Source organism: Hippopotamus amphibius, chromosome 10 (assembly GCF_030028045.1).
Source record: "Hippopotamus amphibius kiboko isolate mHipAmp2 chromosome 10, mHipAmp2.hap2, whole genome shotgun sequence".
NCBI classification, from domain to species: Eukaryota; Metazoa; Chordata; class Mammalia; order Artiodactyla; family Hippopotamidae; genus Hippopotamus; species Hippopotamus amphibius.
This window is the reverse complement of record NC_080195.1, coordinates 27,487,560-27,514,659: the sequence shown is the minus strand read 5'-3', so window position 1 is coordinate 27,514,659 and position 27,100 is coordinate 27,487,560. Positions and strand designations below refer to the sequence as shown.

At 39.9% G+C, this 27,100-nt stretch overlaps 1 protein-coding gene and 1 non-coding gene across 3 annotated transcripts in view; one reads left to right on the top strand and one right to left on the bottom strand.

Annotated features, from left to right (window-relative positions):
• Positions 1-27,100, bottom strand: part of UNC5D (unc-5 netrin receptor D) — a 571,153-nt gene that overhangs the window by 192,764 nt on the left and 351,289 nt on the right. For both annotated transcript variants that reach the window (XM_057697245.1, XM_057697246.1), the window contains exon 4: positions 326-429. In XM_057697245.1, coding sequence (XP_057553228.1) covers positions 326-429 — 104 coding nt within the window. The remainder of the gene's footprint in view (positions 1-325; positions 430-27,100) is intronic.
• Positions 10,559-10,665, top strand: LOC130830688 (U6 spliceosomal RNA). Its single transcript, XR_009047856.1, has one exon. It is a non-coding gene; the product is annotated as a U6 spliceosomal RNA (small nuclear RNA).

Here is a 27,100-nt window from a genome sequence, read left to right as displayed (position 1 = left end):
TTGCTCTGCACTTTTTCACTTGAATTTGCCTGTTAGATTGATCCAGAAGCCAAGGTCAGACGAAGGACACAGAGGATGCTGCCTGCACCACTGAGGTCCCCAAAAGCAAAGGCAGAGAACACATCCTACCGGGGCAGCCTAGCAAGAGCTTGTGTTAACAAGAAATTAGAGGAGAGACAATTTCCTCTTCCAACTTCTTTCCATCAGTCTCTTCACCATCTTTAGCAGCTGGGTCCAGGCAGCAACAAGGCCAGACTCAGGCTGGCTTGTCACCTGTGAGCACGCGGGACTAGGCCCTCCCTCTTGGGAACAGGGCTGATCTTACCTCGGCAGCAGGAACCCCCTCGGGCGGGCGGCAGTGCAGCACAATCATGCCTTCGATAGGAACCTCCCTTCCCTGTGGGTCTTGCTCGAAGTTTTTCCGTAAATCTGCAAAGAATGTGAAAGACATGACGCTTAGCTATAGGGCCAGTAGGATCCACATTTGCTCCAAAGATAATACAAGAGTGAGCTTCATGTTACCACCTAGATACACACACCCAAGTCACTGGTTTCAGGAGTCCCAGAATCTGAGAATCCCTTTCCTGAATATTCACCAGCACATTTGAAATAAATCTTAACAAAACTGTCCCTAAGGTTCTATATTGAGGTGAAGGATAAAAGATTTACTGGGGGGGTGTGGGGCGGGCAGAAAAAAAAAACCCTTATTTCATGAGTCTTTGCCAGCATAATCTACTTAGCATCTGATAAAGCACTTGGCTTAATAAATTGCCATCCACAGCTATTATGCAGTTGAGATGCACGTGATTTTTTTTTTTATTAACTAAAGAATGCATTATTAATCTCTAAACTCTGCCATTCCCTTAACCCTCTAGGGAGCCCTAGAAGATGGTAAGAGAGTGAGATTATCTACTAGGCTTTTATTTGTAACCAGGGAGAAGAGGCAACCTTCAACCACAACAAAATCTATAACCTATCCAACCAAACATATAATTACAAAATACAACGCCCTCCAGTCCAACAGCAATGCTGGGTCTCCGTGCGGTGCGTTTCATGCAAGGCTCCAGGCTCTTTGCAAACAAGCTGCACTATTAACCTTTTATACATGGAAGAGTGACACCTGAAGAGGTTAATTGGCTTGCCAGTGGTCACGGAGAGTATTAGTGCCAGTGATGGGGAAAAATTTACCAAGCATCCAGACATCAGTCTCTGACTGCTCACCAGCAAAGCTCTCAAGGAAGTGGATACAGGGGCAGTTCCGAAGAGAGAACAAGCATCATTTGCATGGCTTTCTACTTAGGCATATGCTTCAATAACAAGAGTGGGAGTTGGCCTTTGCTTCTTTTTGAGGTGTCATAACAACACTTCGATAATTTTATAGCACAAGCTTAATTCCTGCTGTCAGTTGAAAAAGCCTGGGATGGTGGAGCGAAGACAATTTTACATGTCTTCCTAAGATTTCCCCCTCTCTCCCGGACAATGTATTTTTCTTCAATTGAGGATCTCAAATTACAGGCTGTGGATTTATTGATTTAATTTTCTTTAGCATTTACATTAACATGAAATATGTTCTCTGTAAAGAGCACAGCTTCAGAATCAGTTACATCTTTATAAATTGTATAAATACATTAAACTTGCTTTTAGCAAGTCAAAAACACACCATGAATAACAAGCACAGCAATCCACGTATTCGCTTTCTTTGGAATTTTACTCTTAATGTTCTTCCTCCCAGGGGCAACGAATGTCTTTTGTCAGTAGTGCTGTCTATTCAGAGATCTTCGGGAGTACAACTGAAGCAAAGGATCTTATAAGGGTTCGCATTGCAGGCAGGTGGCAGGATACATTTTCCCATTTCTCTGCTGTCCCCTGAATTGTAAAGCCAAGCTTCCTTCTGTTGGAGATCTGCACATTGCCACAGCCTTTATAATTCAGAATTTCTGACTCCGAAGGTGAGGAAGTTCACATCACTGATGACAAAACTAAGAGCGATTGAAATGTGAATAAGCCCCAGGATGAAAAATCTCACATTGCCTGCAAAATGTGACCACAAATTCTCCTTTGCTCTCCCACAAGGGAACTTTGAGTCAAAAAATCCCCTTTCTGTGTGACTAATTTACTCACCAGGACTTCAGTACACCCCCTTAACCATGAGGGACACATTCCAAGAACCCCACTGGATGCCTAAAACCACAGATAATACCGAATCCTGAACATATTGTTTTCATACATACCTATGACAAAGTTCAATTTATAAATTAGGCACAGTAAGGGATCAACAACACTACTCCTAAAATAGACACTACTCATAAAATAGGACAATTAAAACAATATCCTGTAATAAAATTTATGTGAACATAGTCTCTCTCTCAAAATATCTTATTGGTTACATATTTAATGCTTTTCCATCTTAACTAAGCATTCATCATGTATTCTGGCCGTTTTGAGGTATGATGGCAAAACTAACATCAATTTCTTTTTCCTTCTTCACAGTTTCACAGATGGAAGCTTCGTTCTTACCATAGATCTTGGCAACCGCAGCATACTTTTTTTCCTCTTACTAAGTCAAGAACTTCCACTTTTTCACATAAAGAAAGCACTTTCCAGCACCTCTCTGGCATGTCTGAATTTCTAGCATCACTACCCTTGCACTTTGGGGCCATTATTAATTAAAAGAAGGGTTACTTAAACACAAGTACTGTGATACCAGGACAGTTGATGTGATAACCGGGACGGTTGCTAAGAGATTAATGGGCAGGTTACTCTGGACAAAGGGAAAATTCACGTCCTGGGCAGGATGTAGCTGGGTGCATGAGATTTCATCATGTCTCAGGACGGCATGTGACTTAAAACTTATGAACTATTAAAAAAAAAAAAACAATTATGAACTGTTTACTTCTGGAATTTTCCATTTAATATTTTCAGACTGAGGTTGACTGTGGGTAACTGACACCACAGATAAGGGGGACGACTCTATATTGAAATGAGTCGATTGAAGAGTGTGAGTGACTCTTACATGACACATCAGTTTGCTAATGGAAAGAAAGGGTGGTGTTTTTGTGACTAATTTTGTTTGGGTTGTCTGCCTTTTTTTTTTTTCCTTTTCTGTGATTGCTTTGTTTTCTAAAAGGAAATCTTACCCTTACCAGCGCTGCACGTGGTGATTGCAGTTTTGACAACACCAAGTAATCTGCATTCAACCAAAGGAAGCACAGAAAACGAATAGCAGGAATTTCTATTTTGTCTTATACTATTTCTGTTTCATCTTGTTTCCTTTCTTTGCTCACTAGAAATGGAAAAGGTAACAAAATACATACTTTTTGGGTACTTCCACACTCCCCGAAAGTAACTACATTGGTTGATGAAAAGAAACTAGAGTGACAGCATCTTCCCTCCCCAGTTCCATCTGCTTAATGAACGGGCTAAGCAGGTATGTATATAAAGAAGGAAAACCCTGTATTGACACTGGGATGTAGGAAAGATTATAGTCTATAAACAAGAAGCTTCAAGATATTTCCAGTAGATCGCATACAGCCAGGATCAGATTGAAGAAAGGGCCCCCAAAACCTCTTGATCTTACCAACTGACATTTGCAATCACTGTTGAAGGGTTCCAACAAGAAGTATATGGACACTTCTAAATGTGGAAATACGAAGATTGAAGGTTAAGGGCAGCAGAGTAGGGGGTCAGGCAACAACTGGGGTTTCATATACATGGATCCAACTCATCACAGGCAGCCCACCGCACACCAGATATCACACCAAGTGAGAAACCCAAGTGTCACTAAGTCCTGGCCTGTGCCTAATAGTGGTGGCAGGAACAGTGGCATTTTTGATTCCCAAAGAGGGCAAACATGCCAAATTCCGGATAGCTACTGAATATACTTAAAAATTACAGAAATTAATTCTTAGATACAGAAGTAAATGCTTTCAGTTCTACCTACAATTCTCACTGTAGGTTACCCAACCTAATTAGTTTTTCTTTTCCTTTCTTTTTTTCCTTTTGGTCATGCTGCATAGCTTGCAGGATCTTAGTTCCCCAACCAGGGACTGAACCTGGACCCCCGGCAGTGGAAGCTCAGAGTCCTAACCACTGGACCACCAGGAAATTCCTAACCTAAATAGTTTCTGAACTGGCAAACTAGATACTTTTGTCACCTATGTTAGTTCCAAGGCTTGAAAGATTCAGACAGGAACCTGTGTTAACTTCTAATAGCAGAAAAAACATCCCCAGCCTTATAAAAAGAATTATACCACAAATGAAGGAGACAAGCCATAGGGCTGAAATTAAATGGCCTCCTCTAAGACTGGAAACAAGGCATTTTTAGATAACTTCTAATTTAAGTCTTTAAAATCAAAAGGAAATAGTAACTGAAAATTTAGAGTAGGGATTTATAAATAGGATAACATCTGAGATCAAGAAAACTGCCACTATGCAGGAAAAAAAAAAACCAACATAACTGCTGAATTAGAAATATATATATCATGGAGATGGTAAACAACATACTGAAGATTGCTGAAAATTGAACTAGTGAAACAGAAGACAGATTTATCAGTCAGGATCCAGGCAGGAAAACAGAAAGCACACCAGTTGTTTTAATGAAAATATTAATGTAAAAATTGAAGGACTAAAAGGCAAAAGGGGGAACTGCTAGGAGTTCGTCCCACCCACTCTAAGGATGGGGAATGGGGGAACAAAGGGAAGAGGTTGGGGTTATAGAAGTTTGAAGCTTACAGATGGCTCAATTCTCCAAGGAGAGAGCACTGGGTGTTGGTGTTGGCACCTCAGGAACTTGGAAAAGGGACCCAAGGAGTCAAGACCTAGACCTCTGAAGAAGGACTGCCCACCAGACTGGTGCTGGCATCTCTTGGGGAAGGGGGAGGGGGTGGAGAGCATAATAAAGCTGGATCTGGAAGCACTGAGAAAACATAAGTGGGAAACAAGAAGCTGCCACTTCTAAGATAAAGAAACGCTGCTGGGATGATGTTGACAGAGACAGAAAGTGCACAGAAAGAAGTAGCCTTCCTCCCTCCTTCACTGTCCAGTCTCCTCTGGCGCCCCCTATTGATGGAACCTTATAGGGGGCCAGGATCTGGCAAGAGAGTCCCAGCCCTAGCTTCAGAAACTACAAACCAGTGGTTTTAGAGGCAATAGCTTAGTATCCAGCAAAACCTAGTTTAAGAAATGTCCTCCAGTAGGGCTCTAATAAATGTTTACTCCATATCTGTTTTCCTCACTAGATCATCAGTTCAATAAATGTGGGCTTTATGTCTGAGATGCTCACCCTCATAGTCCCTGCCTACTGACCAGCTGATACAGGGATAAATACAGGTTTGAATAAATGAGCTAAGAGGAAAATGATAATGACTCTACCAGAAAAGAAAAAGATGAAATAAATAAAAGATAATGCTGAGATAGAGAAATACAATTTAAATATCAATGAAAGTTTAAAAGAAGACAACAAGCTCAAAGAAAATAAATGCTAATTAATTTAATAATGATAATAATGTCTTCTCTGAGCTGGAAAACAAACAAACTTCAGTTTACAAAAGAGCTCACTGGATACAAGGTAAAATAATTCTGAAAAGAAAAAAAAAAGTTCCCAGATACATCATAGTTGAAAGTTTGAATTAACAAAATTTTTAAAAATTGTAAAAATAATTTTACAAGTATTTTACAGTAAATAAACTGAACTAAAAATTTCACAGATTGAAAGAATATTGTTAACAGGTCCATATTATCCAAAGCCAACTCAATGCAAAATTCCAATGATATCTTCACAGAAACAAGAAAAATCCTAAAATTAGCATGGACCCACAAAACACCCTGAAGAGCCAAAACAATCCTGAAAAAGAACAAAGCAGGAGGCACTGCATTTCCTGATTTCAAACTATACTAAAAAGCAACAATAATCAAAACAATATGGTATGGGTATAAAAACAAATAGATCAATGAAACAGAATCAAGAACCCAGAAATAAAACCTCATATATATATGGTCAACTAATACTTGACAAGGAATAGAAGTATACCAAATGGGAAAGGATATTCTCTTCAATAGTGGTGCTGGAAAAACTGGATATATGCACATGTGAAAGTTTGAAATGTGAAAGAAAAGAATGCTTCCATTATACCACACACAAAAGTTAACTTGAAATGGATCAAAGACTTAAATGTAAATTCTGAAACTGTGAAACTCTTAAAGGAAAAAAACTCTGACAATTTTTTTGGATATAACACCAAAAGCACAAGCACTGAAAGAAAAAAATAAGACTATATCAAAATAAAAAATTTCTGTGGAGGAAAAGAAATGATCAACAAAGTGAATGCCAACCTAAGGAATGGGAGAAAATATTTTCAAACCATTTATATGATAAGGTGTTACTATCCAAAATATACAAGGAACTCATTCAACTCAACAGCCAAATTATCCAATTTAAAAAATGGGCAAAGGACTCGAATAGACATTTTCCCAAAGAAGATATACAAATGGCCAACAGGTACATGACAAGGTGTTCAACATCACTAATCATCAGATAAATGCAAAAATCAAATCCACAGTGATATATCACTTCACTCCTGTTAGAATGGCCAAAGTCAAAAGGATAAGGGTTAAGTTTTGATGGGGATGCAGAGAGAAGGGAACTCTTGTGCACTGTTGGTGGGAATGTAAGTTGGTGCAGCCACTATGAAAAGCAGTATGGAAATTCCTAAAATTAAAAAAAAAAAAGGACCATATGATCCAGCAATCCCATTCCTGGGTATATATCCAAAGGAAACAATCACTGTGTAGAAGAGGTATCTACAATCCCATGTTCATTGCAGCCTTATTTACAATGATATGGAAACAACCTAAGTGTCCACAGATGGATGAATGGATAAAGAAAATATGATACACACATGCGAACTGAAATAAATCAGATAAAGACAAATACTGCATGATCTCACATATACGAAGCATATAATGTATGGTTCCACGTACGTGAAATCTAAAAGAGCTTATCTCAAAGAAACAAGGAGTAGATTGTTGGTTGCCACGTGCTGAGGGGTAAGGGAAATGGGAGATGGTGGTCAAAGGATAAAACTTCAAGTTATGTGACTGAATAAGTTCTGGGGACCCAACATACAGCACAGTGGGTATAGTTAAAAGTACTGTATTGTACATTTGAAATTTATTGAGAGTAAATTTTAAATGTTCTCACTACTATATATATAAAACTGAGGTAATTGATATGTCAATTAACATTAGTGTGGTCTTCATTCCACAATATAAATATACATCAAATTATCACATTGTGCACCTTACAGTTACACAATGGTTAAATATGGTTAAATATCTTTTCCATAAAGCTCGATGAACAAATAAAATCTGAAATAAAGAACTGACAATGAAACAAAAAGCAGGCTACAACTGAAATTTTCCCTGTATTAACAAATACCAGAGTACGATTATGTAACTAAATCTATGTTTTTGTTTGCTTTTGTTTTTTAGCAAAAAAGCATGGGTACTAATTTTCCATTCCCAAATAAGAGCAAACTAATACTAATACAGTCTCAGACTATACGATCATTTCAAGAGACTGTAAGCAGACACATACTCTTCCTAAAAACATTACCTTTTTATATAAATTAACTAATGAAAGACACTCAAAATAATGAACTAAGCATTTGAGTTGTAGTTTCAAAAAGAAAAAAAATCTGGCAGTGGACAATAAAAACCATTTAAAATTTTCAGATCCAAATATTTTTATAAGTTAAAATATCCATGTAATGATGCATTTCTCTTTCCATTGTTTTTGGATAACACATCTTAAACATGCGTGACAAGTGTGCAATAGCATTATGTCCAGAAGAATGATGTAAGACCTTAATTTAAAAAATACTTTCTTAGTAAAAATTGCTAACCATCACCTGAGTCTTCAGTGAGCTGTAATCTTTTTGCTGGTAGAAGGTCTTGCCTCAATGTTTATAGTTGCTGACTGATCAGGGTAGTTGCTGCGGAAGGCTGAGGTGACCATCACAATTTCTTAAAATAAGACAACAGCAAAATTGGCCATGGTTGTCTCTTCCTTTCACTAACGATTTCTCTGTAGCATACAACGCTGTTTGATAGCATTTTACCCAAAGTAGAACATCTTTCAAGATTAAAGTCAAGCCTCCTAAACCCTGCTGCTGCTTTATCAGCTAAGTTTATGTTATATTCTAAATCCTTGGTGGTTATTTCAATCATCTTCACAGCATCTTCACTAGGAGTAGAGTCCATCTCAGGAAACCACTGTCTTCACTCATCCCTAATAATCAACTCTGTATCCAAACAAGTTTAGCAAGAGACTGCAGCAATTCAGTCCCATCTTCAGGCTCCAATTGTACTTCTAGTTCTCTTGCTGTTTCCACTACATCTGCAGTTATTTCCTCCATTGGAGTCTTGAATCCCTCCAAGTCATCTGTGAAGGTTTGAATCAACTTCTTCCAAATTCCTGTTAATGTTAATATAGGTATTTTGATCTTGTCCCATGAATCAAAAATGTTCTTAATGGCATCTACAATGCTGAATTCTTTCCAGAAGATTTTCTTTTTTTTTTTTTAATAAATTTATTTATATATTTTTGGCTATGTTGGGTCTTCATTGCTATGTGCAGGTTTTCTCTAGTTGTGGCAAGCGAGGGCTACTTTTCATTGCAGTTCGCAGGCTTCTCAGTGTGGTGGCTTCTCCTGTTGTGGAGCCTGGGCTCTAGGTGCTCGGGCTTCAGTAGTTGTGGCACATGGGCTCAGTAGTTGTGGCTCACAGGCTCTAGAGCACAGGCTCAGTAGTTGTAGCACACAGGCTTAGTTGCTCCACAGCATGTGGGATCTTCCCACACCAGGGACTAAACCCTGCAATGGCAGGTGGATTCTTAACCACTGTGCCACCAGGGAAGTCCCAGAAGGCTTTCAACTGGCTGTGCAGATGCATCAGAGGAATCCTTATCTATGGCAGCAATAGCCTTAACAAATATATGTCTTAAATAATACTCTTTGATTCATGGGCTACAGAAATGGATGCTGTGTTACAAGGCATGAGACCAACATTAATCTTGTACATCTCCATCAGAGCTCTTGGATGACCAGGTACACTATCACTGAGCAGTAATATTTCAAAAGGAATCTTTTTTTCTGACCAATACATCTCAACAGTGGGCTTAAAATATTCAGTAAACCATGTTGCAGACAGATGTGTTATCATCTGGGCTTTATTGTTCCATTTATAGAGCACAGGTAGAGAAGATTTAGCTTAATTTTTAAGGGCCATTAGATTTTTGGCATGGTAAATCAGCATTGGTTTCAACTGAAAGTCACCAGCTGCATTAGCCACTGCCAAGAGAGTCAGCCTGATCTTTGAAGTTTTGAAGCCAGGCATTGACTTCTCCTCTCTAGCTATGAAAGAACTCGATGCTGATATCTTCTTCCAGTAGAAGGCTGTTTCATCTACACTGAATATCTGTTGTTTAGCACAGCCTCCTTCATGAATTATCTCAGCTAGATCTTCTGGATAACTTGCTGCAGCTTCTACATCAGCACGTGCTGCTGCACCTTGTGCTTTTATGTTATGAAAATCTCTTCTTTCCTTAAATCTCATGAATGAACCTCTGCTACGTCAAACTTTTCTTCTGTAGCTTCCTCACCTCTCTCAGCCTTCACAGAATTGAAGAGAGTTAGGGCCTCACTCTGGATTAGGCTTAGATTTAAGGGAATGTTAAGTCTGGTTTGCACTTTTTTAAAATAAATAAATAAATAAATAAATAAATAAATTTATTTATTTATTGGCTTTGTTGGGTCTTCATTGCTGCACACAGGCTTTCTCTAGTTGCAGAGAGTGGGGGCTACTCTCTGTTGCGGTGTGTGGACTTCAGTAGTTGTGGCACACAGGCTCAGTAGTTGTGGCTCGAGGGCTCTAGAGTCCAGGCTCAGTAGTTGTGGTGCACGGGCTAAGTTGCTCCACAGCATGTGGGCTCTTCCCGGACCAGGGATTGGACCCGTGTCCCCTGCTTTGGCAGGCAGGTTCTTAACCAATGTGCCACCAGGGAAGCCCTATGTCTGATTTGATCTTCTACCATTCAAACTTTCTCCACATCAGTCATAAGGATGTTTTGCTTTCTAATCATTTGTGTGTTCACTGGAGTAGCAGTTTTCATTTCCTTCCAGAACTTTTCTTTTGCATTCACAACTCAGCCTTTAATGCAAAAGGCCTAGCTCTTGGCCTATATCAGCTTTCAACATACCTTCCTCATTAAGCTTAAGCATTTCTAGCTTTTGATTTAAAGCAAGAGAGATGCAACTCTTCCTTTCAGCTGGACACTTAGAGGCCATTTTAGGGTTTTTAATTGGCCCAATTTCAATATTGCTGTGTGTTGTGTCTCAGGGAATAGGGAGACTCAAGAAGAGGAAGAGAGATGGGGCAACAGCTGGTTGGTGGAGCAGTCAGAACACATACAACAGTTAGCAATTAACTTTATCATCTTACATGGGTGTGCCTCATGGCACCCCAAAACAGTTACAACAGTGACATCAAAGATCACTGCACCGTGCTCGCTTCAGCAGCACATATACTAAAATTGGAACGATACAGAGAAGATTAGCATGGCCCCTGCACAAGGATGACACAGAAATTCATGAGCATTCCTCATTTTTAAAACCATAATCCAAAAAAGAAACATGTACCACAATGTTCATTGCAGCACTATTTACAATAGCCAGGACACAGAAGCAACCTAAATGCCCATCAACAGATGAATGGATAAAGAAGATGTGGCACATATATACAACGGAATATTACTCAGCCATAAGAAGGAATGAAATTGAGTTATTTGTAGTGAGGTGGCTGGACCCAGAGTCTGTCATACAGAGCGAAGTAAGCCAGAAAGAGAGAAACAAATACCGTATGCTCATATATGTGGAATCTAAAAAAATGGTACAGATGAAGCCAGTGACAGGGCAAGAATACAGATGCAGATGTAGAGAACGGACTTGAGGACACGGGTTGGGGGGGTGGGGCGAAGGGGAAGCTGGGGCAAAGTGGGAGGATAACATTGACGTATACACTACCGAATGTAAAATAGCTAGTGGGAAGCTGCTGCATAACACAGGGAGATCAACTCGATGATGGGTGATGACTTAGAAGGCTGCGATAGGGAGGGTGGGAGGGTGTCGCGGGAGGGAGGGGATATGCGGGTATGTGTATAAATACAGCTGATTCACTCTGTCATACAGCAGAAACTGGCACAATAGTGTAAAGCAATTATATTCCATTAAAGAGCTTAAAAAAAAAAGATCACTGCACAGATTACCAGGATGAATGTAATAATAGTGAAAAAGTTTGAAATACTGTGAGAATATCTAAAATGTGACACACAGTGAGAAAATGCTGCTGGAAAAATGACACTGACAGACTTGCTCAACACAGGGTTGCCACAAAATTTAAATTTATAAAAAATGCAGTATCTGCAATTATCCGCTATAAAGTGAAGCACAAAAAAATGAGGTATGCCTCTATCTGTTTGAATTCTTGGTCTGCCACTTACTAGCATCTTAACTTGGTAAATATCTCTAGCTCTCTTTACCTCAGTTTCCTCATCTGTAAAATGAGGGTAATAATTCCTATTACACATATTAAATGCCAATATGGGTAAAATCCTTTTAAGAGCACTGGGTGCACAACAGGGCTTAATTAAGGTTACATCTATTATTATATCCTATTATAAAGCTGCCATTATTAAAAGATCTTGTCATAAATCAGATATACAAATTAATTATTAACTAGAACATTTTTCAAAGAGACTCAAATAAAAAGAATGTTAGTATAGGATAAAAGTGATATATGAATTAGGAGGCCCTTTTGGAGAAAAAGATAAAGTTAGACCTATGCCTTATGTTATATCGAAATAAATCCCACCTTAATAAAAATATTTCCTACAAAACCATAGCAGTAATAAAATACTTATTGGATCTTAGCTTGGGAAAGACATTTCTAAACCTAAAATTGAAGGAAGAACACTTAAGGAAATGATCAGCAGATATTGTTTTATCAAAATTGAAAACTGTTTTTATCTAAAACACTACAAGCAAAATTACAGGCAGAGGCTTAACAGCCTTAATGTAAAGGGGACTTTTGAAACAAACTGAGAAGGATAAATACCTTAAAATAAAATGGTGAAGGGGCATTAAAACATAATTTACAAAAGAAGAGACACAAATGGATACTAAAGATATTTAGGAGGGCCAATATCACTAATTGTTAAAGAAATGTTAATAAAAAGCATCAATACCTCTCTGTACTCTTCCAAACAGCCTTTGTTTTGTTTCTTTGTTTTAAAGTATAATTTCCGGTTTTAAAAAGAGTGTAGAGAACTAGATGGCCTTAAACATCGCTAGCAGTGAAAATGGTTAAAAATGAAAGCTTTGGGTTTCCTAGTTAGCACAGTGGTTAAGAATCCGCCTGCCAATGCAGGGGAAACGGGTTCCACCCCTGCTCCCGGAAGATCCCACATGCCGCGGAACAACTAAGCCCGTGCGCCACAACTATTGAGCCTGCACTTTAGAGCCCATGAGCCACAACTATTGAGCCCATGTGCTGCAACTACTGAAGCCCATGCGCCTAGAGCCCATGTTTTGCAACAAGAGAAGCCATGGCAATGAGAAGCCCGCACACCACAACGAAGAGTAGCCCCCACTCACCGCAACAAAAGAAAGCCCGTGCACAGCAAAAAAGACCCAACACAGGCAATAAAATAAATTAAGAAAAAAAAGAAAGCTATAATATGTACCAAGTATCTTTAAAAGTTCATTTATGAGTTCATTATCTAATAAATGAATAAATAGTATTGGTATATCTAAGAAACAAAATATTACATTGCAATAAAAAGAAATGAAGTAAGGACACACAGTACTGTACACCATGGATGAATCATGAAAATGTAAAGCTAAATGAAAGACACCAGTTATAAAGGACCAGATACTGTGTGATTCCATTTATATGAAATGTTCAAAGTGGATAAATCCACAGAGCCAGAAAGTAGGTAAGTGTTTGCTTAGGGCTGTGGGTGGGGCTGGGGGGAAGGGTTGGGGATGTTTCTATTCTTTGGTGTGATAAAAGTGGCCTAAATTTGACTAGAGTAATCACTGCACAACTGTAAGAACTAAGAACCATTAAACTGTACACTTTAAATAGGTGACTTAATTGCCAAGTACTGCAGATGACAGTTCAGTAATGCTATTATTCAAAAGAGTTCATTTATATGATTCAATAATTCCACTTCTAAAATTTTCTAAGAAAATGGTTAGAAAGCTACAAAGAAAAATGTAGCATGGTGATATTCCGCAAATCATTTCCAATGCTGAATGATTACTAATAATCTAAATATTTAATCATACAGGAATGGTTAATATCTTTTGGTGCATTCATGCAACATAACACTATGCCAACATTAAAGAAAAGAAGCTCAAAGGATATTTACAATTCTAAGTAAATGTTTGAATAGATTGCTCAATAAGATAAAATAGTATTCAGTAAATGATCTTTCACCTATTTTTTTGATACATAAGAACTGTCCTCCTCCAAATGTAAAAATTATATTTTTATAGAATGCATCACGTCCAAACGAAAGCAAGTACATCTGCTTTAAAAACTTGTTTTGGTAGGTACCCTTTTTCTTAATTTGCCTTCAGTTTTCCCGTAAATGTGCAATAGCCTCATTCAAAATTCACTCACGCTGTTGGTCATGGGCCACTGTGCCAGGCAGTAGGGGCACATTACTGAACTTGACACAGACCATGCCAGCCTCCCCACAGCATATGCTCCAGCAGGGAAGATAGACATTAAGTAAGAAGTATACGAATGAGGGATGACATAGAGAAGTAGGAAGTTCCATAAAAATGTATCACAGTAGGACCTACTTTATTTTTATTTTACTTTTTACTTAACTTTTATTATTTTTTAATTTTTTTTTTAATTCCTCCTGTCCCTTCCTGCCAGTTCGGACTCCTAGGACCTACTTTAATCTAGTGATTACAGGAAAGTTTTTCAGAGAAAGTTACGGGTAAGCAGATGATCTCACGGGCCCACCTCATACACATTATACCTCATTTACTGTTTCAATCAAGCTTTTACTGGCTTAAAACTTTTTTTTGTTGTTGCATATATAGGCTCTCTTGTTTCTTTCTTGCAAATCTCTGCAAAATGCTTGCCTATCCACCTCTCTTCCCGTAAGTTATCACATCACATAAGGATACTCTTTTATTAGCCTTGGTCTTCTATTCATATATTTTGAGAGGGTGGACTATAAATACATTTCCACCTTCTGATCTCACTTATGCTCACATGGTCTATGGAAAGAAGAAAAATAATTATTTTCACATTATTTTCTATAGGAGAACTGAACCAAACTGCAAACACACATCAAGATTGAAGACTCCAAAATGTTTAAATAGCAACTGGTATGGGATTACTATATATGTCATAGGAAAAGCCCTAAAGAGAAATCACTCAACATTTCAAAGATTTGCTACTGGATGAATATGGGTATATTCAGTATCTTCTTCATCTGTTTCTGCATTTTCTAAAATTTTCTGTGATGAATGTGGATTACTTTTATAGCCAGAAAAAATAATGTCCAAAAAAAACCTCTCTTTCCTACGAGTTGTCAAGATTCTCTAAACTAGCCCAAACTGAACCAGAAGCCAGGGAAGAAGTACATTTTGTTTCATTTTATTGTACCAAGTCTCACTCCTACGATGTCTATTAAAGAAGGAAGCAAGAAGGACTATATGTTTTAATCTTCAGTAAATGCTAAGACAGTCTTCTTTGATTTTACTTATGGGACATCTCTGCACTTGAGAAAAAAAATATTTCATCTGTTTTTTTCATTGCCTTGCCTCTAATACCTGGAAGGGCATACAGCAGTCACTTAATATTTGTTGAATGAATCAATGAGCTTCCATTTCAACTCATCTGAATGATTATTATAAACTAATATAAAACTAAGTCTCCAACAGATAAATGTACCACAATGATGTTAAAGTAACACTCATTCATCCTCATCCTCATTGCTAGTATGAATGATACTGACAGACATCACCACTGAACAGTTTGGAGCATTACCCTGTCTACTTCTGTCCCTCTTCACCCTGTTCCCCTGTTCAGTTCCACGGCAGAATGCCAACAAGGCACATGATAACTAGAAACAAAGCAGAGGGAAGAGGATGGGAAGGTGATGAAGCCAGGTATTTGGCTAACGTGTAAATCATATAATCAACAACAGGATTAACTAGACTCAGCAGTACCTGCCAATAAGTAGTCCATCTGGGGCCAGGCCATGGGAAACAGCAGCCTCGCTTTCCTCGCCCTATGCCCTATTTGGCCCTTTTCTCATTTTCCTTTCATGCTACTATGTTAGAAAAGTCATTGTAGCACAAGAAAAATCAATAAAAATTCAATTCCGAATAATAGTTCTCTGCAGCTCCGAAACACCAGGGAGTTATCGGCTCGTTCAATGTTCTGGCAGTTAATGCAATGAAATAAAAATAATTTACTCATTTAAACCAAATCACCCAGTGAAAAATCATAGTCATTTTTTTAAATAGTCATAGTCATTTGTTAAGATTGCAGGAGGATGGTACAATGTCCCATTAGTGCCCAAATACACTGGTATTCAAATCAGCGTCAAATCGTTCCCACCCATATTTTACTAAAGTAACAACAAAACAAATTTGTCATACATAAAAGGAATTTGTAACTTAGCCAAATACAGATCATTTGTTGTAATAAAAGGGCTGGTTCAAATGCAGAACAGATGGAGGCCAGCAAAATGAAAGTCAAGGCTTGGTACTCCCATTTGTTTCTGCTTCAATCCTCCAGCCCCGGATGGTTATGTCCTGAGAAGTCAGCTACTAACTCTGGTTCCCAAAGGAAGCACATAAAAGGCTTCCTGTCAGGTCAATAGTTTCCTTGGTGATAATCCCCTTGTATTTGGTGCATTTACAGATGCTCCTCTTGCCAGCCTGGCTTAAACCCTCTGCCTTGCTTACGTCTCTGAATTCTGCCCATTGCTTGACCCACCAATCCATGCTGATACCAGGCTGCTCCTAGCTGTCATTTCACGCCTTTGCTGTGGATCATCTAGTATAGATGTTACTGCCTCTTTGAAGGACAACAAGCACGCTAAAGGACAATTCCACATGTAGATTTCTCTTCCCTAAGATTTCCGAATACCGTAGGCTTAACTCCTGCTGAGTAAATCTGCAGCAACCGTGAAGGAGGGACACCTTTGATCATAGCTGGATTGTGTGAGCCTTTCCATGTTCCCTCTGACCCCATCTTGGTGCCAGGCAACGAGCGGGCTCTGTTTATTGGGACATCAATGAGTTTGGATAATGCCAGGGGGTCCTGTCGTGCAGAGGCTCCTCAAGGCTGTTTTTCTGAGCCACAGAGTAACGCTGGGGCTTTGTTAGATCCCCTGCGCGCTGCAATTCCTCTGCTGTTAAATTGCTGTTGTCAATAAATCGTTTTATAACTAGCACGGTGTGTCATTATCCCTTTCACAACAAGTAGCATAGTTTGTCAGGCAACAGTGGTGTTGGGAAGACAGCATCCAGCAGCAGGGACACATTACGGTGGGAAGAAACAGCTGCAGTTTCACAAAATGCTTTGAGTACTAATTTAACCTGCTCTCTATTGAGCCATTCCCAACTCAGTACATTCCATTGTATTTGGCTCCTTTTGTTTACAAGGACATGCGAAAAATGCATTCAGATTCCATCAAAATTTGAGAATGAACTGAACATTAGGAAGACAATCTTAATTCTGAGTCCGGGACTGACTGCAAACCAAGAAAGACCACACAGCAGGCTTGGAGGAAAGAATAAGGATCAGAAAATAAGTAGGTCTCAAAGAGACTGTAACACGGCCAAGCAAGGGGGTCAAGAGAGCCAATGTAATTCCATGAACTGGGTTATTTCATAGTCCTTTTAGCATACACATTGCTTCTGTCACTTGTGTCCCTTGTAACCAACTGCCTCTCACTCTGTTCTGTATTAATGGCCTCTGCTTATCCATTACTTGCATTTACTCATGTCTTCTGATGTCCCAGGGTCACTACTGCCTGCTTCTTCGTCTGTGTCTTTGCTTCCTGGTGCTTCTACCAACTACTGATTCACTTTTAGGTTCAAATCATACTCAGAAGAGCAAGAATCCACAAGTACACAATCACTTTACCCTTCTTGAGTGAGTCTCTTACTGAGTCTACTCAAGGGCAGCTAACCTGCCTAGGTGTGCATTCTTGGTCCAGTGAACATGACAGTGGATACATGTGCTACACAACATGGCCATTTATGCTTAAGAAGGCACTCAGCACCACTTCCCTTAGCAGGGACTATGGGTGGGGACTCCATAAGGAAACCATGCCTGTGGAAAAATTTCAAAGGTTACTGTATCTCCAAGTTCCACAGAAGGCTCCTTCTGTGTGTTGATTATATTGATTTGGCTATGTCGATATGTAAAGAACAGCTGAAGCATGACCTAAATAGCACTTCCCAACAAAAATTACAAGGTGGAAATATAGGAATTCTCTGCTCCCTTGTTTTCAAGGTATTAAATCAAGTTAAAATAAAGTTAATAACTCACATTCTGTATCTTTACATCACGTTCCACTGAAAGCTATGGAAATAAAATACTCATAAGTTTCATTTTCTATGGGTTTGAAAATACTATTGTTCTACTTGCAGTTCTAACAGGAAAACTGAGTTTTAGGTGAATGTAGAAATAGCCACTGAACCAAAGTGTTTTTAATTTTGTTTTTGTTTTCTTTGGCCACGCTACATGGCATGTGGGATCTTAGTTCCCAACCACGGATAGAACCTGCACCCCCTGCAGTGGAAGCACAGTCTTAACCACTGGACCACCAGGGAAGTCCCCCAAAGTGCTTTTTAATTGAAGTGTAGCTGATTTACAATGTTGTGTTAATTTCTTCTGTACAGCAAAGTGATTCAGTTATATATGTATATATGTATGTGTGTGTATATATATATTTTAATTCTTTTCCATTATGATTTATCACAGGATATTAAATATACTTTTCTGTGCCATACAATAGGACCTTGTTGTTTATTCATCCTATATATAATGGTTTGAATCTGGTAACCTGAAACTCCCAATCCATCCCTTGCCAAGCCCCTCCCCCTTAGCAACCACAATCTTGAACCAAAGTTCTTGATGGAGAAAAAAAAAAGTGCAGTCCCAGAAGCCAGTGACTAGTCTACTCAGTTCTCAAGAAGTATATAGAAAAGTTACGCTCCTTATCTTTCTACTGTCAGGAATCCCCATTTATGGTGTTGCCTAAACCCCACACCCCCTACAAGCAGCCCTAGAGCTTATCTTCAGTCTAGCATCCTGATAAACACTTGAATACCAACAAACTCCATGGTAGATGGGACAGAGTTTTAAGAACAACACAGACATGAAGATTCATTCCTGACTTTCCTTGGTGCCCTCCCAGCCCTCCCCAGGAAATTAGAAGGATGTGAACTAACAATGAGTTTAAAAGAAATGACCTAAAAATAACCTTAAGCTTTCAATACCCACCATCTATTGTAATTCAATACTAGTGCTACAGAGAGATGGGGAGCAAAAAAAGAAGGGAGAAAGAGTAAAAGAGCAAGAAGAAATATATTTCTTATTCTACATCGTTAGCTTTTTGATTCTTCCCTACCCCCAGGTCTCCCTGAGGCCAGGAAGGTCGATCAGGACAAGACATGGCCCCAGGTCTTGAACACGTAAAGCCCGGAATATGCCACTAGCACTCAGCCTCCCACTCAGCCCACATGGCAACTGGGTGGAAGAAAGGTGAACAGAAATCTGCCTGACCTTAAATCAATCTTGTCAGAACAGGAAGGATCTAAGAGCTCATTCCAGCCAGAAGTTGTTCACCTTTTTGTCAGCAAGCTCTGTATTTCATATAAAATCTTACAAAGAGACCTAACCAACAACGCAGATGAAACTAAAGCTTACAAGTAAGAACAAACCACTCAGAGGTCTGGAGGCTGCTTTCCAGGAAAAGAGAATGGCAAAGGCTCTGAAGTAGTGACAACCAGGAGTACTTGAGTAATAAAAGAAGTCACCAGGGCTGCCACCACAGTAAAGGGGAACATTCTGGCACAAGAGAAGGTGAGAGGGGGCTGCTTATTCCTACGGGGCAATATCATGGAGTTTGGAAATCTAATGCGAGAAGTCCAGCCAAGGGAATAGCATGATCTGATTTGTTTGTTTGTTTTTAAGCAACCTTTCTGGCTGCTGTTTGGAGAATGGATTTTAAGGTTGCAAGAGTGGAAGCAGTGAGGAGATGATCACAGTAGAGTAATAACCAGATGGAAAGAAGTGGCCAAGTTCAGGATGTGTTTTGAAGATAGGTGGGGCAGGACTTGTTGCTGGATGGGATGAGACTGAAAGAAACAGAAGAGTCAAGGATAACACCGAGGTCTTGTAACGAGCCCTGAGGCACCACGACTGAATTGGAAAGGCAGGGATCAACACAGGTGTGCAACAGTGTTGATGGGGTGAAAGCAAAGAGAGTTCTCTTTGGGACATGTTATGTTTGAGATGCCTACTAGATATCCAGGCGGATATGAGGGAGGCAGTGAGTAAAGTTGTCATGAGACGAGGTGCAAGGTCGGGGTGAGAATCATCAGTATAGAGACAGTATTGGAGCCACAGAGTGAGAGATTTCACCTGGGGAGAACCTGTGGGTGAAGGAGAGACCTAGAGACCATATTTAGAAATGGGGAGAGAAGGAGAAATCTGCATCGAAAACTGAATTGTGGACAGTGGGAAGGAGAAGAAACAGAAGAGAGAAAAACCATAAAAGCCTTCCCAGACCCTACTCCCAGAGATAATGATTCCTCACGTCTTGAGCAAAGCCCAGTACCCTTAATTTTTAAAGAGCTTTCCGTGTGCTTCTCCTGCGCCACAAGCTTTAGGAAACACTACCACAGAGTACAAAGCTGGTTGTGAGGCAGGCGGGGACCTGGCACCCTTTGCTGCTTTAGGAAATATCTCCTCCACCCACAAAACACAAAGAAACTATAAGGGACTAAACATAACTGTGTGCACAGTGCAGCTGGGGCAAATCATGGACAACAAGATACAAAAAGACCAAAAGACCCAACTGCCACTTCAGAAGAGCCGGGAGCAAAAGCAGGGGAGTGGGAGCAGAAGTAGGGTACCGCACATGCCCCTGGCACTCAATACCACCAAAGGGGCAAGCAAACCACTTAAGCCACCCCTCTGGCCTGACCCCTGGACACACCCCTACCCTCACCCCATATAAGGAACCAACTTAGCACCAATCCCCACCCCCACTCCAGCAAGCAAGCAAGCAAGCAAGCAAGCAAGCCAGGGAACCTGTTGCTTGGCTTTGTTCCCCTCTGCTGCAACAGGAGTTCCAATAAAGCCCTGCCTGAATTTCTTGTCTGGCTTCTGGTCAATTTCTATTGATCGGGGAGGCTAAGAACCCCTGTCAGTAACAGTTAGTTGAGCACAGAACTCAAACCCAGCTCTTCTTTTACTTCTTTACTTTTTCTGCAGCTGCTACTCCTTCTTGTTTTAAAAAATGAGCCCATCTAATCATTATGCTTGTATTAAAATCCATCTGTTCCTCAAATGGTTAATTCCAGCTAGTGCTCTAGACTTTCTGTCTTCTGTCAAATCTTTGGAAAGAAGTGTCCATACCATCTCCATTTCCTCATCTTCCACTGATTCCTAGACCTACCATCATCCCCTATCACCCTCCCTCATGACACTGCTTTGTCCTAATCAATGGAAGCAAATCAATCAACTCTTCCCACTTCTTACTTTAACCTGGTGATCACACTGACAGCATGGACCATTTATTCCTTCCTCAAAATCTCCACTCTCTCTCTCTGATCTCCCAGTGCATCTTCAATGCTTTTCTCCTTAGTTTTATTCATGGCTTCCCTCTGTTCACCCCTGAACCATGTACAGAATTCTACTCTTGATTCCACTCATGGTCTGTTGCTTTCTCTTCCCCAGGAGTTTGGGTACCGGGGAGTAGGATGGAAAACCACTGAGAACTAAAATATTGCCTGCCATATCAGTAAACAAAGGATGATGTTGCAGCCATCAAGCCATCACATTGCAGCCACCCAGACAGTGAGCCCTGAGGGAACTCAGGGTGGAGATAAATGGGCTGCCCAGTGCTGAGCCCATCTAGCAGTGAGCCGCTACAGCCACCCCTGACCGTGCACCCTGAGGAAACTCACGATGAGAAAAACATAGGATACTGGCCCCAGACAACCGAGGTGCCTATCAAAGGAATGATATCAGTGAGCCCAGACTCTTGCATCTTCCATACATAGAAAAGCACTAACTTTCATAACCTGAAATATCTGGTTTTCTTTTATTAGCAGTAATCCTTTGATGTTCCGACTACCTGGTCTCTTGTTGCAAAAACTTCTATATATCCTGGCTCCCCCTCTTGCCTCTTTGTAACAGTTTTTGCAGCGTTTATCTGAGATGCTGCTCCCCAGGCTTAAAGTCCTCAGAAAACCTGCTGAATAAAACGTAATTCTCAACTTTTAGGTTGTGCTTTTTTTTTTTTTTTTTTTTTCAGTTGACACCACCTTCAGTATTTCAGATACAAACCTGCTGCTCCTATCTCCCTGATGGAGATCCGCTCTCCTAACGACCACCTACTTGCCAGTGACTCTCAGTTCTCATGTCTGATGCTGATCCCTGGGCTTCAGGCTCAAGAACACAACCACACGGTGAAAACAGTTCATTGAATATCCCATGAGTAGTTCCCACATAACGCGATCAAAAACCCAACTCGTATCTTGTTCTCTACACTAGTTTCTTCTACTCTATTCACAATCCTATTTAATGGAATCACCATTAATTCAGTCACTTTAGCCAAGAATCTAGAAAGCCCCAAACCTGGGGTAATCTCTCAACTCCCACTTCACTTCTCGGCAGCTCTGCATTCAAGCAGCCACACAGTCTTGGTAATTTCACCTTCCTAGAATCTCCAATTTGCTCCTTCCGCTTTAACATATACCAGCCCAGCAGAAGTTCTAGTCCCATCAGCAGTCTCATAGGTTGGCATGAAACTTCCTTGCCTTGAGTCTTGCTTGCCTTTAATTCTCTGTGGCTGAATGGGATGGTGGCACAAGGGTTTGAAGATATGACCACATCACTGCCCTGCTATGACATGTCAATTCCCCCAGACCACATCCTGAATGAATTCTCTGCTAAGATTTAAACACCCTCCATACTCTGACCTACTTCTCCCTGGTAGCCTCATCTCCTTGTTTTCCCATGTAGTTTCCATACTCTTCCATCTTTTTGTGCTTGCAACTCAAGCTCTTTCCTTAACCCGAACATGGTGTCCTTGTTAACCTTCCTTTTCCCTAAGGAATTAGCTCAGGAAGTCTATCACAGACCTTGAGGATCAGTAAAGCGTCCTTCTGAGCTCCTAAAACACACTGTGCTTACTCTAACCACACTCCCTTGAAAAGGCGTGTTTATAAGTCTATCCTCTCACTAGAGTATAAACTCTTCAAAGGAAGGAATGAAATTTTATTTATTGTTGTGCTATCTAAAACATGTAGACAATTATTCATGGCTGTCCGGTACTTACACACCTCAGTTAGCATTCCTTCAACACTTAAATTTCTAGACTGTACTCCCTTGTCCTTACTTATCCTCATAGAGGGATGCTAAACTAATTTAAGAATAATATCACTTGGCTCAAAAAATCCTCAGAGAGTCACAAAGATAAGCTGTGTTTCTGTTTTGGGGTTTTTGTTTTGTTTTACTTGCTTATCATCTGTTCACTTTAACTGTCAGAAGGTTTCTTCAGTGGAAAAAAATGAAAGCTGAATTGAAGTAAAATCTATATTCTCCTCCTGTTAAACTGCCACTGAGATTTTTAGAGAAATGGCTTTTTTCCAGGAAGTTTAAGATTTATTTCACAAGAATGGCAGACTGAATTAACTGAGATTTCCTAAAAAGGTGGTGGCCATATTTCTGCAAATTCTTCTCAGTAAAATAATTGTTGGTGATCAATGACATGAAGGAACGTTATTTGGGGAATTTTCTCATTATCTGTTGTAGGATATGTTGTAAATTAATGCACCACTACCCAGCAGTTCCCATATTTAAAGCTGATGTACTCAACTGGGCACACATTCAGCAAAAGTAGAACAATTTATACCAATTCTGTAGAAATCACCCTAGTCTGTTCATAGAATCACAGTCTCTTATAGTTCAGTGTTATTCACACTTTCTACTGAAGTGCCCCCACTGGCAGAGGAGAATAAATTCATATCCCCAAGGCATTTATGGATGGAGCCTAAAAAGACGTGGCATGCCCAAAATGGCTTGAATGTTTCAAGTTGCATCTTCACAATTCAAGAAATTTTTTTTCCATAATTATGTTCATATTTATATTTTACTGACCTCAAGGGGAATAGAACTGATTTTCAGAAAGATGTAGCAAGTCTATCTTGTGGATTTTTATATCCCCGGAACACCCCAGCAGCGTTCCCACACCAGGATGGCATTTTGAGAGATATGTGTAGTTAAAAATGACCAATTATGTAAAACGTTCCTCAATTTAGGCTTGTCCAATGTTTTCCTATGGTTAAATACAGATGAGCTATATTTGGAAGGAATACCATTAACATGATGCTATCCTCTCAGTTTATTCCATCTGAAGACATATACTGTGGACTTGTCCCACTGCTGGTGATGTCAACCTCGACCACTTGATTAAGGTGGTATATGGCGGGATTCTCTACTGCTAAGTTACTAACTCCCCCTTTGTAATTAATCAGCATCTTGTGGAGAGGTACTTTGAGATTCTGTAACTATCATGTTACTCCTAAAACATCCAGGCACTGGTTTTAGCATCCATGACACTGTGTGAATCAGTTACAATGGGTGCTAAATGATTTTCCATTTCTATCATTCCTTCTACATTTATTCTTTTATTCCATTATAAGAGAGTTGTCTCTTTCCCTCCATTTATTTTTACATTCATTTAAAAAATATATCAGTGTAAATTCATGGGTTCTTATTTAATGAGTTATAACCTTTACTTTGATCTCTTTTGAAACTCCAATTGTCCCAGATTTGATCAACGGAAGTCCCTCCTAGGCGACTGCTATTTCCATTTTACATGTTCAATTTGAGGAACATTATACAAAATAATTGACCTTTACACTAGAAAAATTCAATGTAATGAACAAAGGAAGACCAAGCAGTTATTTGCATTAAAGAAGACTAAAGAGACCTCTCAACCGAAGGTAAGCCATGAGCTACGATTTCTGTTACTGTTATCAAGGACTTTATGAATAATTGATAAAATTCAAGGTATTTAGATTGGATAATAGCATTGTATCAATGTTACTTTTTGATAATTATACCACAGTAATGTCAGAATGTGTTTTTTAAAAACATACAGAGTGAAGTATTTAGGGAAAAGGGAGCATCATGTCTGCAACTTAATCTTAAACCAGTCAAAAAATAAACCATAATTGTTTATATACAAATACATATAAGGATAAACACAGAGATGATGCCAAGGCAGATATGGTCAGATATTACCATTTAAGGGTCGTCAGTAAAGGGCTTAAGGGAATTTTTTGGTACTATCTATACTGCAACATTTTTGAAAGCCTGAATTATGTCAAAGGGATTTTTTAAAGAGAATCCTATTAGTCACCCACTCACCCAATGCAGTAATTCCTTCTACCAGTATCACCACCACCACCAGGCAGGCACCTCTCACTTGCCTATATACAGTCTGCAGATGAATGGGGCCACAGGAAGAATGTTCCAGCATGGGCATTTCTAGTTGCCGGCATGACCCCAAACATGCCATCTTAAAACTTAGTTCCCATCTATTTTACATTTGGTAGTGTATATATGTCAATGCTACTCTCTCACTTCATCCCAGCTTCCCCCCTTCACCCCCATCATGTCCTCAAGTCCGTCCTCTACATCTGTGTCTTTTATTCTTGCTCTGCCACTGGGTTCATCAGTACTATTTTTTTTAGATTCCATATATATGCGTTAACATATGGTATTTGTTTTTCTGTGACTTACTTTGCTCTGTATGACAGACTCCAGGTCCACCCATGTCATTAACTCAATTTCATTCCTTTTTACGGCTGAGTAATATTCTATTGTATGTATGTGCCACATCTCCTTTATCCATTTATCTGTTGGTGGGCATTCAGGTTGCTTCCATGTCCCAGCATAACACAGGGAGATCAACTCAATGTTTGGTGATGACCTAGAGGGGTGGGAGGGAGGCTCGAGAGGGAAGGGATATGGGGATATATGTATAAATACAGCTGATTCACTTTGTTGTACAGCAGAAACTGGTACAGCAGAGTAAAGCAATTATACTCCAATAAAGATCTGGAAAAAAATTTAAAAATAAAAACAAACAAACAACAACGCTTATTTCTTGTGATGCTGCCTCTGGCTTTGGAGCAAAAACAGAATAATCCTGTCCCCAACTCCATATGGAATCAGAACGCATCCCTAGCCTTTTTAGGCCAATTATTCCCTTTTTATAAAATCATTACACACAGAAAGTGATTTCCTGAATCATCACATTACTGCCATTATGGCCATCTTCATGGGTGTGGGACCATCTAATACTGACGGTTTGAAACTTAATTTTTGAACAAGGGGCCCCAGATTTTCACTTTGCACTCGGTACCACAAATGCTGTACCCAGTCCTGCTGCCACAAGCCTATGGGGCACGTCTGTGTAAACTGGACACCAGTGCGAACACAGGTCTTGGCTATAAAACAGCAGCAAAAAAGCCCAGCCCCTTCTCTCACGTGGTTGTAACCACGTTCTGGGATGCATTCCTGCCTGGTGGAGTGCAGGCTGCATTTCCACGCCCAACCCATTCCTTGGCTGGATGCTCTTGTGCAGTGCGCAACTCCATCAGGAGGCCTGGACTCTCAGATCCTTCAATAATATTCACACACCTTAATTTCAGTCCAAAGGAAAGCCTCAACCTTTGGGCGAATAGATAATATTTACTCTTGCCTCTGGCCACATCCTTCCAGGGGAAGGGAAAAGTGGACTTCAAGCTTTTGTGAAATTGCTACCAGGTGCTGAGAATGGGTTGTAACATGTTTTCCATGACCTATGAACAAATTCCACGTTCTGTAAAGGACGGAAGGGAAAAGTGCGGCTAAAGCGGGCAGCCTCGGGGACTTTCAGGGCCACGTGCTGCACACCACAGGGCTGTGATCACTCACCTACCCCTGATTCCCTTCAGACCTCGTCTTTATTGCAGGAAACAGTAGTAGTTCACATGCCAGGGAGGACAAAGATGATCCTTATAATAATAGCATCCTTGTGAGCTATGGTCTCGTTAAGAAGCCAGATGCCATGTTAGTCTCACGGGACAATCTTGACACACATCTCATAAATGGTCTTTCACAGAACCATATCCAGCAATGATAGGGTTGCCTTTCAAACCAAACAAACATTTATAATACAAAGGTGCTAGATAAGGCTCCCTGCTAGGCTCAGAGGTCAAGCCAATGAGAGTAATCCAACTGCATCTTAAAGCAGCTTATAGCCTAACAAAGGAAGTAAATCCACAAATAACTTCAAGATAACCATAATTCTGGGAAAATTATAATAAGTAAAGAAATGTAAATTATAATAAGTAAAGGTAAATTATAATAAGTAAAGAAACTATAATAAGTAAAGGAATGCTATGAGAACTCAGAGGTGGATATATAGGTTTTATCAATTTTGAAGCTGGAGATGCTTGAAGGGACATTTTTCAAGGGCTCAGAGGATATGTCAGGCTGCTGAGGTCAATTAGTATTAGGGATTTGCTAAACTAGGTTTTATAAAGAACACAGCACCCACAATGGACCTTGGCTGTAGGAATTAGGTGGGAAGAGGCAGGAGTGTGAGATGAGGCTGGGAACATGCTCCAGGAAAAAGACTATCAGCACATCAAGGAGGAGGAAAACAAGTCCATGGCCCAGAATCTAAGCTGTCCTAACTCAGCAGGAG